This window comes from Crassostrea angulata, unplaced genomic scaffold (assembly GCF_025612915.1).
Source record: "Crassostrea angulata isolate pt1a10 unplaced genomic scaffold, ASM2561291v2 HiC_scaffold_148, whole genome shotgun sequence".
Lineage (NCBI taxonomy): Eukaryota > Metazoa > Mollusca > Bivalvia > Ostreida > Ostreidae > Magallana > Magallana angulata.
Window position 1 is genome coordinate 25,603 of NW_026441703.1, and position 21,917 is coordinate 47,519.

Consider the following 21,917-nt stretch of genomic DNA (forward strand, 5'->3'; position numbering starts at 1 on the left):
TTGTTAAACTCTCCGTACACAAAGATTTTTTACCTAAAAGAATTAAAATCAATTTGATGTTAAATGTATGCAAACTTTGTGTGTGTGTGTGTGTGTGTTGATATTACTTTATGTTGAAAGTCTTTTATATTTTAGTTGATATCCTTATAAATTATCAATCAAAAACCCTATCTAAATAAATATGTAGTACATGTATGTACTAAATATATGTGCTTTGAAATATGTGCAGAAAAGGCTGTGCACAGTACTACCTATTTTGGGTTCTAAATTAAATCTGCCTCTTTTTTACCACTGGCGGTTAATATGTGTGATTATGGAGACAATGGAATTTTACTGTGAGAATTTATGTTATGTTTTTCAGATAACAACTGTTATAAGAGGAGAGTTTATTGGAGATGGATCAACATCTGCAAGGGATATTTGCATCGCCCTTATAACCAATATAAAGCCTCCATCATTTATTTTACCCGTTTCATCTGTAACGTGTTCAGGCAATCCTGAGCAAGCCAAATTTACAGTAGAGAGTATTGGTAGCTCTGAAGCAGGAAACAACTGTAATGACAATATGGTACTTGTGAGCAATCACTGTGGTAAGTTAACCAATTATGTTTACAATATATTGATATCGGATAATATAAAGAAACATGGTCATTATTTTAACTCAAACTTTTCAATCTCCCCCCCCCCCCCCCCCCCCCCCCCCCCCCTTTTATGGTTAAGGAGTCTCTTGGGAGAATGTTTCAATCATACAATTTCCTTTAAATTTTTTTCAATGAAAGATAAACATATAAGTAAACTATTTGCTAGATATAAAGTAAATTGAGCAGTTAGTTTAACTGTTGACCATGCTCAAATTTTGGTCGTATGTCTGTATTATCCCCGCCATTTTATAAAGGATTATATACGAAACATATGATTTTTTTAAATTATGAAAGGATAACGTATAAGTAAACTTTTAACCAAATTAAAACAAAATTGACCAGATAGTTCTTATGCTATCTGCCCTCATAGTTTTATCTTAGAAAACACCCCTGCAAATGTGTTTGGAATGTTTTTTTAATCGTTGCTAAGTATGCAATAAATCCAGAGGTGCTTGAATGAAAGTTCATGAGACTTCCCTGAGATTTGTTCAGTTCCTGTGAAATTTCGAGCGGAAGTATAAGTGTTCTGATAATATTCTCAAAATATGTAAGTTCTGGTCATTTTTCATCTCATATCATACCTTGATTTATGCACGAAAATCTATGTAGATGTACATGTCTTATTTCATCATCTAAATTAAACGATGATATTCAGAGTTATCGTTGTGTTCAACTACTCTACACATGGTTGTTAAAATAAGCATTGGGTTGCTTAATAAAATCATAGCCATGTATGATGCTTGTGGTGAGCAACACCATGCTTTTTAATAAAAGAATGGGTGTCTGTTTTGTATAAAAACTTAGTACTGTGGTTTCATCAATATTCGTTGAATACAAATTTTCGTTGATTTCGTTGCTAAGTTTATCCTTGAAATTAAATATTCATTGAACTGCTATTTCTACTTATATTTTGTATTGATAGGGTTATTGACCATGAACTTACATATCCTTGAAACTGTAATTTTCACTTTATCCACAAAAATTGATACCCTTGAATATTAATGAAACCACAGTATATCGAGTAATTTTCAATGAACATTCTGCCTAAAATATACAGTCTGTTTCACTATTGGTGCTATTACTGGGTCAGGCGCGGATCAAAAATTGAACCTTAGATGGATTGCTACTAAACATGTTAATCGTTGCAACAGAAGAAAAAAACCTATCTTTTCTATTGTCACATTTATTTCTAGAAATCATTTTATCCACCAATTAATGAAGATAAAGTTTTAAATCAGTAAATGTCTTGATTCTATATTTGATTACAAGTACCTATATTATATATTATGAAATAGACTATAAACATGAGGCACGAATTTTACTGCAAAACTAAAAGGGTCAAATAAAACCATGTGGTCTAAAATTTAAATGACAATAACATTGGCAGGGTGGAAAAGTGTCTTGCCAGCCATTTTACATATAGAATTGTATAAAATAAAAGGATGTTTGCGAAAGAAATTCAATTTTATTTGTGATAGCCTTATATTTCTTATGTGTAAGACTTGTCTCTTCAAAAGATATTATTTATAGGTTTGGAAAATATGAACAAAATATGCCTTCCATTTTCATAAATATTTCTCTATCTTAAAAGATAAAATGTCCTATTATTATTACTGTACATGATTTATTAGATATCAATATAATGCATTTATTTACATCAAATTTTAAACTATACAGTGTGTTAGTTGCAAAAAGGATTTTCCACTTTTTTCATAGAAAAATACAAAAAAAATTGTATAAAATATTTATGGGCATATATATACTTCTTTAAACAACGAAATCATGTTTCAGAAATGATACTTTAACTATCCATAAAATAAAATTTTTGTGTAACATTTAAGCAATGGAAAGGCTTCAATGCTGAATCTGAGTCTTTGGGATTTGGATACCGTAATGTCTCGTGTATAACACGCACTTTTTTTCACCCCAAATTTACTCAAAAGTGGGGGGTGCGTGTAATACATAGGACCTAATTTCTACCCCGTTTTTTTCAGGACTATCCCTAGCACAGTAAGACAACCCATATCATGTCACGTACTGTGATCTACCGTTTACAAAACGATCGGGTCGATTAAAACATCTTATTAACGAATATTTACAAATCCTTTAAAAAAACTTACATTAACAAATAAATTTAGCAAACTTTGTTGTTTATTGTAATTGTATTCCTGTGTTATGTTCAAGATCGCCATTTTGACAAAGCACCTGATGCGTGATCAATAGTTACGCAACAATTTCCGGTAGCATATTTTGTGTCTCGTACCCGACGATTTAATGTAGTATAGTGATATTACATGAACTTTGGTAAGTAAGGTAAAAGAAGTTTTAAAATAAAATTGTGTTTCCCATTTTGTGTTCGATTTCTTTTAACTTATTGAATAATGAGTTCAACTTAAAACGTTTACCGGTAATTAAATAGACAGTGTCACTGATAGGGACTCATTATACGCTCCACTTCACATAAAACACCGTTATACTTGATAATTGTTTATTTAGCAATAACAATAGCACAATAAGAACAGGTAAGACAAGGGATATCTTGATTGTATACATATAATACACGACACAATCAAACATTATGTAACTCGTAAACACTCAGCACTAGCTTTGATGTACATGTACCGTTTATACACTTTCAACATTTATTTCGTTTATTTCACTGTCGACCCATCGCCACGTCTTCTTCTGTGAATCCGTAGAATTCTTCTTTCTCACACTCGCTGTCGCTGTCAAATAGATGTTCGTATTCTTCCTCTGTCCATGGGAAATCGCTGTCTGTGTAGATAGGATCCTCGTCTTCACCCTCGTCTTTTTCCTTCTCGCTGTCGCTCTTGTCATCCCAAAGCAGGTCGTCCTCAGTCCCGTCCATGGCGTTGGAGATCCCACACTTCTTGAAGGCTTTAACTATGATCTTCTTAGGAAGCTCCAACCATGCGTCTAGAATCCACTGGCATATGGTAGGGAGATCTGGCTTCCTGCGTAGTCCCCCTTTGGTGTAGCTATGGTTCCCGTTCAGCATCCACTCGTTCCATTTTCTCCGTAGACTGTTCTTCATGGGCTTGTTGATGCTCACATCTAGTGGTTGCAGTATGCTGGTCATTCCTCCGGGGATGATCGCTGGTGTCGTCTTCTTCTTCTTTAGCAATTTCTTTGTCTTCTCTGTCTTGTGACATCTGAAGGCGTCCAGTACAAGGAGGCTTGGCTCGCTGGGTCTCATCCTCTTCCCCCATACAGTCTTGATCCAGTCGTGCGTCAGCTCTTCGTCCATCCATCCTTTTTCGTGTACTTTAACTACCACTCCGTCAGGAAATTTCTCTTTTGGCATGGTTTTCCTCTTGAAGATGACGTATGGCGGCAGCTTCCCTCCATCGGCTGTACATGCAAGCATGACCGTGAATCTGTTCTTTTCATTTCCCGTTGTCTTAATGTTGATAGTTCTGTCTCCTTTGGTGGCGACTGTAGTGGTGTAGGGAATGTCGAAGGTTAGTGGCGTTTGATCAGCATTCCCGATCTGATCAGGGGCGTAGTCGTTCCTTTTTCTTTGCTGTATAACGAACCGCTGGAATTCTGTGACTTTGTCCTCGTAGTCTTCAGGCAGGCGCTGGGCTATGTGCGTTCTTCTTCTCATTGACAGATTGTGTCGCCGGAAAAATCTGTAACACCATCCCTGGGAGGCCTTGAAGTTCGCAATCTTCATCTGTTTGGCGATGATCTTTGCCTTGATCTTTACTTCTCCCATGGAAACGCCAACCCCCTGCTGCCGCACGTCCTGGATCCAGGCGTTGAGCTGTTCTTCCATCTGTGGGTGGAAGGTCTCTCTGCCTCTCTCTGCCATCTTCTTCTTTGGGAGTTGTTGAAGCCGGTCTTTTTTCAGCCGCCACTGTCTGATGTTCGCCTCGTTGACCTTAAATTCTCTACCCGCAGCTCGGTTGCCGTTCGTCTCAGCATACTTAATGATCTTTAACTTCTCCGCCGTCGTGTAGGAAACTCTTTCTTTACCCATCATTGAATTCTCAGATGATGTTTGATACCGATGTAAATCATACCCCCATATTTATGTAAAATTGTAAGAACGAAAAACAATACATATTTTGTAACTCCGCCCATTCAATTATGAATAACAGCGGCTTGTGTTTTTTTTAGATGAGACACTGACACTAATATCGCTTGGGCTAAGTTCCGATCACGAAATTGCAGTAATGGCGCTTGGGTTTCATTACGATAAAAACGGCTTGTCTTTTTTTAAGATGAGACACTGACACTAATATCGCTTGGGCTAAGTTCCGATCACAAAATTAACAAAAATTGCGCTTGTGTTATAAAATTATTATTAAACATCAATAGTTCTGTGGGAAAATGACAAAAATTGCTCTTGGGTTATAAAATTATCATTAAACATCGATAGTTCTTGGGAAAATGGCGGCCGTCGATTTTCATTGTATGTGCTATGTTCCGATCACAAAATTACAGAAATTACGCTTGGATTTTAATATTATCATTTAACATCGATAGTTTTGGAGGGAATGGCAGTCGCTGATTTTTGTCATTTTTTGGGTGCGTGTTATACATAGGACCTGCTGTTTTTGACCAATTTTTGGTCAACTTTGGGGGTGCGTATAATACACGAGTGCGTATTATACACGAGACATTACGGTGCTAGAGGAAATATCTTAGGTTTATGGAGCAGGTGGCATTCGTTTTATTAATGGTCCCCACTTCCCCTTGCAAGATGATCATGAATAATTCATTATTTTTCCTTAATAATTCATGAATCATATTCATGAAATGTTCATGAAGATGCTATGAACTTATTATTTGACATAATCATGAAAATCAATAAAAATCAATAAAAAGAAAGTGATGAATATATTATTTTTAATAATTCATTAATAATTATTGTCATATTCATGCAGTTTCGTTATCTAAAAAATTGTCCAATGAGTTCATTGTGCATCTTCATGAACTGTTCTTGAATAAGTATATGAATTTTATTCATCAATTATTCATTAGACGAAGTGTATAAATTTCATAAATTATTCATTAACGTTCTTGCGTAATACATTTTTTACGTTCCCCACGTTGGGTGCCAAATTTAACAGGTGGTGAAAAGTCAAGTCTCAACCGGGACTCGAACCCAAGGCCTCTGGCGCACTGTGCCAGCGCTCTAACCACTGATCTTTTGAGACCCGACATATTGACTGACAGTCACACATCTGTTAACCCAGTGACATAAAATACTAAGATCTGATACAAAAATGACTTAAACTTTGTTATTATTGAAGAATACTGAGACATTATTAAATGACAGGTATTAATCAAGGTTTTAGGAGGAACTACACTTTTTGAGAAAATAGGAAAATTAGCCAGGGGTCTGGGTGGGACCAGGGGAGCGAAGTCCTCCGACCTAAACTGATTTTCAGCATTTTTATGTCCATTTGAAGTGCATAAAAAAGCAATGAAAAACCATATTTCAGAGATATATCCTCTTCTACCACAACTGTCTTAAATTTCTGCTTTTGAATTCAATAAATCAATAGGTTTGAGAATCTCAGCAAACTTTGGTTGTTTTTTAAACATTGTATCAATTTTTTTGCAAGTTTTAGCATCTTCTTTACGAAGGTTTTTAACATAATACCCCTCTTGGTGCGACATGTTTATCTATCAAGATAACTCGTTCTAAAAATGATTCATTTGCCAATCATTCAGACGTTTGTATTTTCCTATGGAGATAACAGTCATAGGATTCCCAAAAAACTGTAAATACAACTTGCCCAGTGAACGTCTTGTCGGCGAAATATCAATGACAGTTACAAAAATTTAAAATAAATTGAGAACACAATGAAATTAAATGACATTTTTTTTTATTGTAGGGGGAATTTTTTTACTTATCAAAATGGGAAAATAAAATTTTTTCTTTGGGTGAAAAATACCGAATATCGGTAGTAAATAAGCCCTAGATTAATCGGTGAATAAATTCATATGCACTGATTATCACTTTATATAGGATAGTAATCGGTAAGTTAAAAAAAGAATGCAAAACATCAGGTAACCTAATCAATACTGCCCTTTGGAAATATAATTTTCCCTGCAGGAGAAAATCTTCATATCTCCCGCACCGTCATGCAATAAATGTAACTATGGGATAATACACTATTGTATCATATATATTTGCTATTGTTTTAAATCATATGATACAGTATCATATCATATGACAATATTATAAAGTCCAATAATACAGTACCTTGGCATATCATATGATTTAATTTCATATACAATACAATTTGAAATTTTTTTTAAAATGACTTAAAACAATAAAATACTTTCTTTGGTGATTCATTTGAGATATGAAGATGGCGATATTGCAGAAAAAATACATCAAATTTTTTCTGCAATGATCTCTACCTTCATAACTCATATCAATCATTCAAGAAAGTGTTTTATTTTTTATATTTACATCTTTCATTTAACTTATTAATAAATTGATTATAAAAAGTAAGTAAAATTCACTAAATTACTGTTAATGTATATAAGTATGTTACCTAAAAGAAACAGCCAAATCATCTTTATTATTTTGTGCAGTCCGTTGATTTTTCGCAGGTTGCTGTAGGTTACAACCAATTGATAAACATGGTGTTGATTTAAGTCATGTCAGTTTCAGCCGCTGTAGATTTCAACCATTTAAGAAACAGGGCATGTAGATTTCAGCCTGGCTGTTTCTACGGAGCTATGAATTAAATATAAGTTTCTGTAAAAAGTAGAGGGAATCATATTTGGTTGATGTGAATATATGATTATATTATATTTAAGAAATGCACTCGATCAATGTCTACCCAAATTATACTCGTTTAACCTGGGTTATAATCAATGAAGTGGATTATGAAAAATGTAAATTGCTACAACCCAGCTTATACGAGTATAACTTGGGTAGAAATTTGAGTTCATTTCTTATAATTTAATTTTCTGTAATTTACTGTACAATTTGGGTGCATTTTACTTTTAAAAATGATATTAATCTGTACAAAATTCAAACGTAATGTCAAGCAAATGAGTAGGTTTTGACATTTGCACATTGTGACATGTCATGCAAACCAGGTTATACAAATTTAGCTAAATTTTTCTATCCAATCAAATGCCACATGACAACCAGGATTAAATTATTTTGTAATATGATTTGTTATAAAATTATATGATAAATGATAAAAATTGATATGATATATTTTTTAATATAATTATACAAATGTTGACTGGGGTTGAGGGCAACATTGATTATATTAGCCCATGAGGGACGAAATGTTTTCGTCCCAAGGGGGCTAATATAATCAATGTTGTCCGAAAACACAGTCAACATTTGTTTTGTTATATGAAGAAACAAACCAAATTTTAAGAAAGTAATAAAAACAGGTCGCTGTGATTTTCTCAGCTCAACAAAGAATTCTCAAATTTAATTTTGTGCAAAGTTCATCTCCGAAATATCCTCAGCATGAAACGGTCACTGGTGATATTCTGCCACCCATAAGAATTAACATACAGATGTTCTACCTGATTTTACTTCACAGTAATTCGCAAATCCTTATATTGCGTGTCTGTTGTTTGCTTGCCTTGACTGACTGTCTATTATGACGTCACCTTGTTTTGGAGTCGCGAAGAGTTATTTACATCATCGTTTATGAAATAAAGGGATTGTTCACTAGGTATTATTCCTATTTATTTAATATTATAAACAAAATATTGACCAGTCAATATTTTTCGGACAAGTTAATATTATAATTATTGACTATTTGTCTAATAGAGTTATATAGTGAGAATATACTACTGAATATAACAACATATTATGATATTATGCAGTATCATGTCAAATCATTTGAATGTACAATATCGTTGTCATATCACATGATACAAATATTTAATGATTTGATATTGTATAATATGATATCACATTATATATGACACACTGTTCTATTGTATCACATTTTGATAATAAAATATTTTGTCATTTCATAGAATGTAATATTTAAATTCAGATCATTAACTTTAATTTTTATATAATATGATAGGTGATGCATTGTCTTTGTGAGCTCTTGAGACTTTTTATGTTGTTTCTGTTTAAAATGTGATATAAACTTTTAAAACCTTTTTTTTAATATGTGAAAAAAAACACCTTTAAGTATACCAGATTTTCTCTATATTTAACAGTGAAATGTCCACAGGGAATGTACTACAGTGGATCTGCTTGTTTGATGTGTGAAGATGGACATTATCAAGACTTAACAGGACAGACATCTTGTAAATCTTGTGGTGGAAATTCAGTATCAAGTGTTAATAAAACAACTTGTATTGGTATGCACTTATTTTAAACAAAGATTATTCATATTGGATACCACTATAAAATTTATATAGCTCACAAATATATTCCCCCAAAACACTAGGGCTAGTCTGCTACATTGAAAGTCTATGATGAGCAAAATGATGTCTAGGAAAGTATACCTTTCATTATTTGGAACCTGAAAACATGAGGTTTAACACAAAGCATTGGTTGTGCTTCACATGGTCACCTTAAAAAAATTGGTCTGCTTCCTCATGATTCAGTGTTTCAATTCTGGATTGGGAGGTATGGAGTATAATTTTTGGCACAACAAAGATTCAAATAAGCTTTTTGATCACATATTGTTTGGCATATAGGTAGCCATTTCATATTTTTACTCATTCTCAAGAACCAGATCATCATATGAATGGGAATCTTTAAAGTTTAAAAGGCTGACGAAAATTGCAATTGATCAGATAGTTTTTGAGAAAAGTGATTTAAGGGTTAAAGTATATGTAATGATAATGAAAAAATATAAAAAGCAGTTGTTATTTGTGTCCAACAAAAAGCCTAATAAGACTATAGATTTTTGTTTTAATAAAAGTTATATCTTCTTATGGATCGAAATTGTAGCTTTTTATTAAAACGAATAAGAACATGGAGCAATAATGAACATTGCTTAATACTATGTTGTAATAATCAATTTTCCAAAATGTTTCTTTTTACCAGCAAAATGTCCACCTGGTTTTACATCAGAGGATGGAATGACAAACTGTATACCATGCGGCAAAGATAAGTATTGGGTGAATGCAACTACCTGTGAAGATTGTCCCACTGGTTATAAAACAGACGTGATGAATGGTGTTCCTGATATAGAAGGCTGTAAAGGTATGAGTGTAATGTTCATGCCTAGCACAGGGGAATTTTTATTGTCATAAATAGGTTTATATGTTCCAAGCTTAGCAGGTGAAAATGTAAATCGAAGCAAAGTTCTTGCATAGAACAAGCTCTAGGTCACATGATTTACTCATCAACATCAAGCCTTAAATTCTCTACAAAAATCTAAAATCTTAATAATATTTTCTTCAGATATCTAACCCTACAATGTGGAAGTATCAATTTTTTTTTAGAATACAAAGATAAAGGATTGCGAGTCAGTGTTTTTCCCTATAAGGAATAGGTCATTAGGTTTTACCTTTTTGCTTTTCAAATACAATCTTTGCCTTGATAACATTTGTTACTAGTATTTTGAACGAGGCACATGTATTAAGGTATTAAGTCCAGCATTTGATTATTTTTAGGTTTACGAACAACAAAATGATAAAGTTCTGTAGGAGGAGGAAATATAAAAAAAACAAAAAAACACTTTTGACCAACAATTTTTTTTTTAGGTTTGCGAACCACAAAATTGTAAAGCTCTGTTGGAGGAAAAAAAATTGACATCATCTTTATTCTGATAATATTAAATGAATTGCAACTTCATTTGGTTTTGTGGTTGAACTGCATCAAGTGTAGCATGTGAAAAGTTTGTAATCTGTGAAACATATCACTGAAAAAATACAATAGAATATTAGACATACAGCTTTGATATAACATGTTGCTATGTTCATTTGTCATTTAATAGGGATCGAGTCGTCTATCATTTAAGAATCTTTAGTTATAGTTGCATGATCGACATGCATTTATTATATATCAGTCTGACAAGATAGTTTGATCTTTTTAGTTGTTGATCTCGGCATTTTCCACCCCCACAAATAAATTTCAAACTAAACCAGGCCAAAATAAACACAAACCTTAGTTCATACATTTTCTTGCACCATATTTGACTGGAAATCGTTGCCTTACAATATCGATCCCAATAATGAAATCTCGATCCTGAACCAAAAAAAAAATCTCAATCCGGTCAAAAATTTGCTTTCGGGGGAAAAAAGATCTCTTTAGTAATTATATTTCTTTTTCTAAAACCGAGTGGCAGGGTTGTAAACCTAAAAGTAAAAAATTGCTGGCCTAAATATCTGTATACTAAAACCATATCTTATAGAAAGCAATAATAATAATAAGGTATTATATTTAATCAGTTTATATTACTGTCAGCTTGAAACTTGAAAAATTTATAACCACAAACCTACCATCATTATAGCTCCTTGTCCACCTGGGAAATATTCTTTAACGGGCCATGAACCATGTCAAGAGTGTCCACTTCATTATTACCAAGATGGTGAAGGACAAACAACTTGTACAGAATGTGATGAAAGTACAAGAACTGAAAGTGTGGGACATAACAGTTCAAGTTCTTGTGTCACCATAGGTGTGTTTTACCACTATATATAATAGTAATTGTGTCCTAAAGTCATCAAAGACTGTAGTAAAAATTTCTTAAATACACACAATTTTTGGTATATAAGATAATTAAAAGGCTGTCCAAAGTTAATTCTATGTTAAACGTTATCTGCAGTATTTCATAGAATGTTTGACATCATAAGTATAATTGGATGAATTTTAGATGGATCGGAATGTGATAGTACAACATTGAAAGGATGTAGCAATGGAACATGTAACTTTCTAAACCATGAAGCAGTTTGCATTTGTAACGAAGGTAGAGTATTAAAAATCTGTACATGTTAAATAAGGCAAACAGTGAATGAAAAGAATGTTCTATAACTCTAGCAGGTTCTGAACTTTGGCTTATTTTAGCAGTTTGATATTAGCCCACTACAAATTTATCACAAAAGAACAAGTGCATTTAAGCTATGGAGAATGGACCCTTTTTCAGTGTTGCTTTTATGTTTATAAACAATTAACAAGAGTTAAGAGGAAGCAAAAAATTTATTGGGTCTTATACCCAAACATCTAGTATAGCTAAATAAAACAAACACTGCAAACCGAAATACAATCATACATAAAACAATAATAAACATATATTTGTAAACACCCAAATTACATTAGTTAATAGTTTGACGTTTGGGGGCTACTCATTCCTTACCTAGCAGCAAAAGCCTGGGCTGTTAGTATGACAAGGGCACAAGACCCATGCCGGGGGCTGATCTTCAGCGGGCATCAAGACTAGAACAGATTGTGCTCGGGGCTGATCCCAGCAAGCATGAATAAGAACGAAGTATGACCCGGGGCTGATCCCAGCGGGCATAAATTAGAACAAAGCATGACCGGGGGCTGATATCCAGTGGGCCTCAGGACTAGAACAGATTGCACCCGGGGCTGATCCCAGCAAGCATAAAGTTGAACGAAGCATGACACAGAGCTAATCCCAGCGGGCATATATAAAAACGAAGGATGACCCAGGGCTGATCTCCAGCGGGCCTCAAGACTAGAACAGATTGCGCCCAGGGATGATCCCAGCAGGCATAAATTAGAACAAAGCACAACCAGGGGCTGATCTCCAGTCGGCCTCGAGACAAGAACAGATTGCACTCGGGGCTGATCCCAGAGAGCATAAAGGAATAAACTAACTGGAAGGTGTATTCAAAGCTAAAATACTAACTAGACAACTAGACTACATTAACCAACGTATGCATAACTCCTATAGTATAAAAAAAATGGTTGTAACAGTATACATTACTATCTTAAAGCTGACATGAATTCATAAATACGCATTATTTCCCTTTTATCTCCGACTACCGCAATATTAGTTGTCGATTTCTATTGTTCTGCTCATTGCTGCACACCCCCTATATAAGGCCGAGAGCACAATTCATGCTTCACCGCATTCAGGTTTTTCATTCACCCGAACACGTTACCTGGGACGAAAAGACATGTTGACGCGCGTTTTGAACAAAAATGATATGACAACCACTGCACTGGCAAGGAATATCCAATGTACAACGAAACAAGACAGACTAAAATCCAGGCACATCAACTTCAAAAATCCTCGATAATTGTAGATCATTTTCCTGTTTATGTTATAACATTCAACCACACACTGTGGATAATTGAGCAATGTCAATGATCGCATGGAAACGGAGCCTTTTTGTAGAACCGATGGAAAAGAGTCGCTGTTACGTTGTTACTTTTTGGGAGTTGATTTTAATCAACTCTCCTATGCAGTTACTCAGACAAACCGAAAGTGAAACAGTGTTTGGACCTCAGCACAAATCATTGCTGCTGACAAGACTTAGTTCTTGAAAATAATTTATAAATTCGATGTAATGTATGCTAAAGCATTGTTTTTCAAGGAAACTTATTTATAAATACCTTGAAAATAGTCAGATTTAAAATGGTGCGAACAATTTAAATATTTTTTGTAGTCTTATGTATTCCTACGCCAGAGTTCAATATGGTCTCGTTCAACTCGACACTCGGCTGTCTCCGTAAATCCTTGTCGGAGATTTACGGTGTCAGTCGAGCGTTTGGTTGAACGAGACTAGAGTTCAATATTGCTTGGATCCATGCAATTTTCGAGAAATATTTCTATTACTGATACATAGTTAAATTGAATTAATTTTATCTTTAAATATTATTTAACATGATTCATATGGGGGTTTCTCGACATTCTTGTCGAAAACGTCGAGAAATCCATATTATAAAAATGTGCACAATTCAAATTAAAAACTACATGTACTTGTCATGCAAAATAACACATCAGTGATTTGAAAATAAATAAACATCGACAAAATCAACTCCCATCAGTTCTTCAATACTTTGATTTGGATTTACTATCATTTAGCTACTGGGTTGGATGTAGTGCCACCGGGGTTTTCAAAAAGATGCAGACGTTGTGCACTCTATATCAGCGACACACGTGTTCGATGTGCATGTGAAGTAAGGCAGCACTTTCTGTACTAGTACCTTGGAAATTCTTTCAAAGAATAAATATATTTTGTATTTTATTGATTGTTGTTTCCTTTATTCTTTATACAAACATTTTACTACAATGTGTAGTCCATGCATTTAGAAGTCTGTGCAACCTGAATGCCTCGATCGGAAAGCAACCGACCGTAACTTTCTCAACCGGTATATATACCCCAGTGGCAGTAGAGGAGCGATCGAAACCAATATGGCGACCAAATGCTTTTATGAATTCATGTCAGCTTTAAAGTGCCTTAGAGACTGCAAAGAAATTTTTTTTTAAAACATAGACTTTCCCAAGGAATGAATGCCAAATGAATGAAGTAATGAGTGAAGCCCCCAAGGATATGTTTGATGAAGGATTGGTTGAATTTGAAAATGAAAATTAATACCTATTTCCATTCTGTATATGACCAATAGTTTAGTTTACAAAACACACATACATGTACTCGTATATAAAGTCAGAAATTGAACAGTTTTCTTTTTACTTCTTTAAGAACTTTGGGATTAGTTTTAACATATCTAACATAACATTTAGAAGACCATCTACCAAGATCTTTAATCACATGGTCTTCACGCCTGCAGCGGCTGCAGCTGTGGCTGCCCCAATTCTGAAGGAGTGGCCTGCATATCTAGAAACGTTCAAGCCAATTCGCATGAGTAAGGATCTCAGATGGTGAATAAATTTATCTCTATGCATAGTTGTGATTGAATTCATCCGTAATGAACAAAGGTGAATGTGGAGAGCACGACAAAGATCTTCTGGCATGTATATATAAAGACATGTTATGTACAGGTATGAAAACATCATTCTCAAATATTGTAATATCAACACCTTGTGATAATTAATGGGTCCATACCCAGACCCAGGAAAGGTAGTTTGCTAGTAGGACCCTCAGTTTTGCTACAATTGATAGGACTGGTATACCAAATGACTTAGCCAACTGGGTACAATGAGATGTGTCACTACTACCCGCAAATAGGAAGTCGTCAAGGTAATGAATAATGTTTGGACTACTGCAGTTCTTAGCTTTGTTGAGCATGCTGCGGAACATCCGAAGGGCATACACTTGTCAAAATAGTATTTACCTTCAATACACATGCCCAATAGACAGAAATCTAAAGGTGAATTGGCAGTAAGCGAAAAGCGTTTGACAGGTCCATTTTACATAACAATGTACCTTTACCCAAAGCCATCAAACAAGCATGGCGACAAGTGGATTTTGTAATGATTTTCTGATTTTGCATAAATGCACACTATTCACTGCTAGTAGCAAGGATAAATGGAAGAAAACACTCACTGTTATGTTTCCAACAAAAATATCTTGCATTGTTGGTTCCTGGTCAGATTTAAGGATGGATGAATCCTGATTGTTGGATATTGGAATGATCGAACTACCGCTTGAAGGCGAAATCCAAAAAGGAAGCTGACTGTTGCACATGAGCGATTGAGTGATGAACTAGGAACAGTAACTTTAAATTATACATATGAAACCAATAGAGGTAATTGAGAGTTAATTATCTTTCTTGGATCGGCTAGTTTTCTGTTCGTCTCAATAACTGGACTTAACTCGTATCGAGTTAAGTCTGATTTTGTAAAGACGGAAACACATCACATAATTTGAAAAGCACATGCCATAATAATAACTGCACATCACATAATGATGAATTCACAACACATAATGTTAAATGCACATCACATAAAGCCAAATGCACATCACATAATACCAAATGCACATGCCATAATAATGAAAGCACACCACATACCGGTAACTAGTAGGCTAATTGTTCTCGAACAATTAAAAGTCTTTCCACCTTAATGTTTTTTTTAATGAATGGCTAGATTACTCAATAAAGTATACAAAAAAATTATTATACCTATGATATATGTTGTACAATAAAATGGAAAAACCACAAAGCCATAAAATGATTTTAAAGAGATTTTTTTTTTTATTTCAAGCCATTTTTTTTTAAGAATTCAATGTTGTATATATCGTAAACATTTATTAAATTACTTTTCTGAAAACTGAGCTATATTCTTTACACAATCATATAAGCAGTAAACCTAACAATAGGAGAGTGTTCTAGAGGCTAGCTGTCTTTGTACAAAATGAATGGGTTGACTGTAAAAACAAGTTCCACTTGAGTAACCACAACCTATTGCGCAATCAAGCCCTTACTATAATTCTGTAGTTCAAAAAATATGAAATTTTAAATTAATTAATTAATAGATTTCCAAATGACAATGACCTTTGACCTTTATGTCATTTTGTTTGGCCAAGGTTGACGCTTCTATTACATGTGGTCCAAAGTCTCTTTGATAGTGTGAGCAAAGGGGCTATATTTTTAAATGTCTAAGGTATCTTACTACGTCCATGAAAAAGTTTTTCTCTAGCACCCTAAACGTAAGAGATCTAAAAACTCATTAACAGATTTCCAAATGACCTTGACCTTTGATGCAAAAATTGTAACTTTACCGTGCACATTTTGATTTTTTGTTAAATAAGATGGATAGTCAATTCAGTTGTTGATGGACTGTTTTAATAAATGATGTCTAGTTTTATGAAATTGATAATTTATAGAGATCTGTATTGGTGCCAGCAGTTGAACTTTGTCATATATTTTTTTTAGCTTTAAAATACTTTGGACCTAAGTTCACTGTTGTGAATTGTGTTAATCTTAGATTTATAATGACTCAGAATGACCAATATTGACCTCAAGATTAATAGAAATTATCAATTGAACAGTCTAAGCTTGATATTTTTTTCAGTATTAGGTCAATATTAATTACTTTGAGTCATCAGAAATACCATATTGACTGTTCATTAAGTCTATATTTATATAAAATTGAAGTACTAGATTAACACTATGAATTTTAGTGGACATTTTACTCTGAATCACTTGTTATTTCTCATTTCAAGGTTACAGTGGTGCATCCTGTGAGATATCTCTTGATGTGTGTCAGTCCAACCCCTGCTTTAATGGAGGAACTTGTGTACCAGATGGAAATAGTTTTAACTGCACATGCCCATCAAGTAAGTTGACTTTTCCTTTGAAAAAATCTTACTGATTTTAAACTGAAAGGTAACCTGTTTGATTTTGATATACAAATTAAATTTTTCTTTAAATTAAGATATAAATTCAAACTATATTGATTCATTAAAGCTGCTTGGTCCGATTTTTTTGTAATTACAGTATCAATTTTTTTTTTTCATACAAATCATTTATCTTAGAAAGTTATGGACTTTCTCCTATTTACACCAGCAGAATCAGTCTCCTTTCAAAGTTAGATATATTTCTCTTTGGGCAAACGAAAAAACAAACCAAAATGCATCACGGGAATGTTTAGAAAAGGAAACCGCTTGGTTTCGTCCCCCGAATGATTGGGGTTATTCAACCCGCATGCTTTGCATCGATTGTAAAGAAGGCAGCCTTTAGAAATATTCGCAAACAAAATGTACACATGTTATATATATTTGTATTTGTCTGATCATTTCGACCTTTATTTAAAGCGATGTCAAATTCGTAATACAACAATACCCATCTCGTCGTAAGGGGTGAAATTTAACACAAGGCAAAATAACGCTGTCCCTTTTAATGTCGTTTGTTTTGTTAGCAAATTTTGTACGTATTTTTCTTCATTGAAATTTGGCATAATTGACGGGTAAAACTATATACTGCAATGTCTATTATTAAACATATACTAAGCATAGCCATAGTTTAAAATCGTGCATAAAATTTGATATAAAATCGGACCAAGCAGTTTTAAATATTAGATAAAACTTCTTTATTTACTTATGACAATCTTCAATTGAATTTTGTACGTTGCTTGCTGACTATCTTAACTTGAACATTAAAGACTTAGGCTGCATTTTACAAAAGAACTTATGACCAAATTAATGATTGCTATTTGATCACAAACTAATAAATAATTTATTCATATATCTGGAAAATATAACCATGGGAAATGAAATATTTGTAAACGAATGGTTTTATGTCTATTTTGTTCTTTAAAGATCATTTTATGAGACAGTCAATTTTTACAACTTTGTCGTAAGTTCTTTTGTAAAATGCAGCCCCGATTCATAAGTTTTAAAAATTGTTTAGAGCCATGTATGCCATATCTATATAACCAAAGTGTTGCAATGTTATAATCCAGAGACCAAAATTTTAGGTCACCTAAGTGACTCAGGTGACCTATTGCAATTGGTCTTTGTTCATTGTGGTGCATTGTCCATTGTGTGTTAGTGCTGCACAATAATACCGGTATTCCGGTGTATTTTGGTACATGGACAAAAATATTGTATCGCAATACGTTTTTTCAGTACCAGTATTCTGGTTTATTTGTTCAGGCTTGGAATTTTGTTACGAGCTCTGAATTCCAAAATTCGGATTTGAATTAAAAATGGCTGATGCATTTGTAATCGTTCCAAAGACGAAAGGAAAGTCGGAGGTTTTAATATTGTGACTCCTCAAAGAGCTTCCCTAAAGCCAAAACATGTAGACATGCTGATATTCTTAATAAAGAATTTGAAGTAGGCCCTGTTGCAGTAATTATGTGTCCCTGCAGGTTGACACAATCACTCAAAATATTCATTCCAAATAGAAACTGTTAATTCATTAATTATTGCATGTTTTATTTTCTTTCTCCAACAGATCAGTAGATTGCCTAATATACATTGTACCAAATATACCTACTATACGTAAACATCGCCCCATTTGTTCTCAAATAACTCTGTAATCTTTAACTAGCAAGTACAACTTTATTATAAGTTTTCTTTCTCCGACATTTGTTTCCACGTCTTATCATCATGTTCTCAACATGCATTTGATAAATGGGTGGGCTGTGGCAACGCACTTTGAAAAAATTACGCACTTCGAATTTTTTTTTCAAAGTGCGTCAAATTTGGGACCAAATCAACGCAATTTGAAATTTTTTTTCAAAGTGCGTTAAATTTGGGACCAAGTTAACCCACTTTGAAATTTTTTTTCAAAGTGCGTTAAGATGGTACATCAAATTTTTTTAGTATCGACACTCTTAACGCACTTTGAAAAAAATGTATAAATCACAAATGCTGGAGTTGAATTTCTAATTTGGTGAAAGTATGATGATTTGTTTACAATGGTGAATCTTTAATTTACAGTATTTGAGAACGGGGATGGGGTTGGGATGGGTTGGGGTGGGGGTTATCCAAAGATACCGGTCAATTACTAGTGCATCATGCATTTACTTGATTACATGTACAGGAAGAAGGACCCATACCCCTCATTTTTCCTTTCAAAATATATGATATTCAGCAACTAAAACGCTTTAAAGCGGAAAAAGAAATATGCTCTGTTGTAAATTAAGTACATGGAGTGATATTGAAAAAACGAGCTGGCCAAACAATAATTTCTCTAATGGTATGTTAAAGAATCTAATATACGAGTTTTAACATTCTGATTTTGTTTTCTTATCAAATAAATCACTTCAAAATAAAAAGAAATTACATTAACAGACATTAAATTATTATAAAATTAAAATGAGCATTAGGATGTGTTTTTTTTTTTTCTCGCACCAATCTTCTAAAAGATGGTATTGTTTTTGATGATCATAACTAATGTATCCTTTTATCATATTATGTTTGTTTACAAGCAAATGCAATAAGCCAGTTTAAATACGTTATACATTGATCTCCATTATCAATATATCAATATATACAAATCACATTCGTTCTTGTAAGCTCAGTATACCAAATAAGAAGTAAATTTGCTGCATACTCAAAATAGAAAAATGCAATTGCTAAGCGATGAAGTTTATGTCATATTTGGATAATTCAAATCTCCCGAATTGTTCTTTGTGTGTAAATTGTCGATATTGTCTTATGAGAAAAAAAATTCTCATCTACAAACTGTTTATCAAGTTAGCTGAGAATGCAACGGGTTCTTTTTCAAATTAAACTGCACAAGGTTAAAACAATCATTTATTGTATATAAAAGTATTAATTATTTTGACTAAACCCTGAACAATTTCTTTTTCAAAGTGCATTAATATCGACGATATCAACGCACTTTGAAAAAAAAAAAATTTTTTTCAAAGTGCGTTGACTTGGTCCCAAAATTAACGCACTTTGAAATTTTTTTTTCAAAGTGCGTAATTTTTCAAAGTCCGTTGTAACAGTGGGCCTATATAAATGCCCCAATCAGAATCTTTGTTCCGAATGGCAATTGAAGTACACACAAATTAGAAAGTGTCATCACTCAACGCAGATCGGCCATAGCATATACACCCATGTTTGATTTGCAATAATAACTGGCAATTTATACTCAATTTGATCTATTTATTTATTCCTCATTAAGATGTTTATTTACCGTCTTCTTCTTTGCCGCTATTACAGATGTTATAAATGGATATGCATAGTCAGGGTCTCATTAAGTTTGTGCACTTTCTTATTGTAAGTAACTCTTTATGGCTCGAACTTCGATGTTCGCAGTTCTTGATCACTTGAAGTGAGTCTAGGGTCCCAATTTTTTTCCTATATAACTAAGCAAATTTACTCTTGATTTCTCAAATTACTGATCTCTCGAAACCCTTGAACCCTCGAAGTCAAACTGCAGTCCCATTGTTCATAATTTATAGTCTCTATAAACTCTCGATACCTCGAAGTCGCCGTGTATATCCAAGCGCTATACCTAATTAACACCTACTTGGTTATTTTAAATGGCTCCAGGCATTAGACGCGGTACCCGAGTCACAGGTTGTTTATTCAGGCGACGCTTGTCCTGCAAGGTGATAATTGTTTGATGATTGCCCATACCGATACCTTATCTGTAATCAACACCAACGTTTTTACGATAATTTGGAGACGCAATGAAAATGAGAAATTAATTAAGATGAAATGATAATATTGAGCAATGGTCAATTTTAGAATGATAAAACTGTAAAAATTATGCTTATCAGCATCATTGTCGTTATAATGAATATTGCTGAACAAGTTCTTACAGCTGGTGAAGGACCCGTGCAGTGGGAACAAGGGTGATACTCAGTTATCACATTTATGACATGTCGATCATCTCGCAGTACAGTAGTACTGAGCAATTTGGTCTTAATATGATGCATAAAATAAATAAGTATTGTAAATTTATTCAATGGTTGTTTGTACAATCATGTATTTAGTTTTAAAAACATCCAATTCTGTATATTTTCGTGAAAAGAAAACGTTGTTTAAGCACGTGCGTAAGGTTAGCAGTAAATAAATGGCTTAATCATAACATCTGGTAAGACTAATTTTAAAACCCATGGTAAACATGGAAAATTTCGAACTTTTGAAAACTCAAGCTCTTGAAACTTTTTCCTTGGTCCCATGGACTTCGAGCTATCGAGAGTTACCTGTATAGTGGTTTTAAAATTTTTTAAAGAATTATTAGTATTTTGATGAAATACAAGTAATTATATAAAAAACTCGCTGAAGATTTGGTAGCTTATCTTTTTAACACCTCTGGGGCCCTATCTAAGCCATTGATTGGAACACATGCGTCTGTCACTTATTATCTTGGACATAGCCTTAGCTTGGGGTAATGAAATTATCAAAACACCCATAATGACTTGTAAACCCCTGTGGTCTGCTATAGGTGACCATATTGAGCAGTTCAAAGATTATTATGATGATTAATGAACCATTGAATATCGTGACAGAATCGTGATCAAGTGGCCGTTGAATAAAGTGTTAATAACATGGGGGGGGGGGGGGGGGTCAAGATTTGACTGACCGCATTTCACGAGTGGCCGCTCATTCCAGGACAAATAAAGAAGAAAAATTGTCCGTGGGAAATATAACTGGCCACTGGTCAAGAGTAGCGGCTGACTTCGGGTGGCCACTAAGACAGCTTTGACTGTACTTGAGTAATGGTGATCATAATTATTTCTCAGTCATACTGATCCACTAAATCTTTTAAGTTGATAGCGCATCATGAAGTAATGAAATTGGAAGCATTTGATATTTTTCAAATGAAAATAGCTGCTTCCCTTTCTTGACAATCTTGGTCCATAAGTTATGTTCCAGGCAATGTTGCGTCATGTAATTATGTGTTTTCCAGCTGCCAGTAAATCTCTTCTGATTTTGTGGATTAAATTATAAATTGGAAGAAAAGTACTTAACTATGCATACATATAATTTGAGAGACAGATATTT

At 33.8% G+C, this 21,917-nt stretch overlaps 1 protein-coding gene across 1 annotated transcript in view; it reads left to right on the forward strand.

Moving 5' to 3' along the window:
- Positions 1-365: 365 nt before the first annotated feature.
- Positions 366-21,917, forward strand: part of LOC128169557 (sushi, von Willebrand factor type A, EGF and pentraxin domain-containing protein 1-like) — a 160,512-nt gene continuing 138,960 nt past the window's right edge. Inside the window, exon 1 of the mRNA XM_052835674.1 lies at positions 366-590. Within this exon, the coding sequence (XP_052691634.1) occupies positions 566-590 (25 nt within the window). The 5' untranslated portion in view covers positions 366-565. The remainder of the gene's footprint in view (positions 591-21,917) is intronic.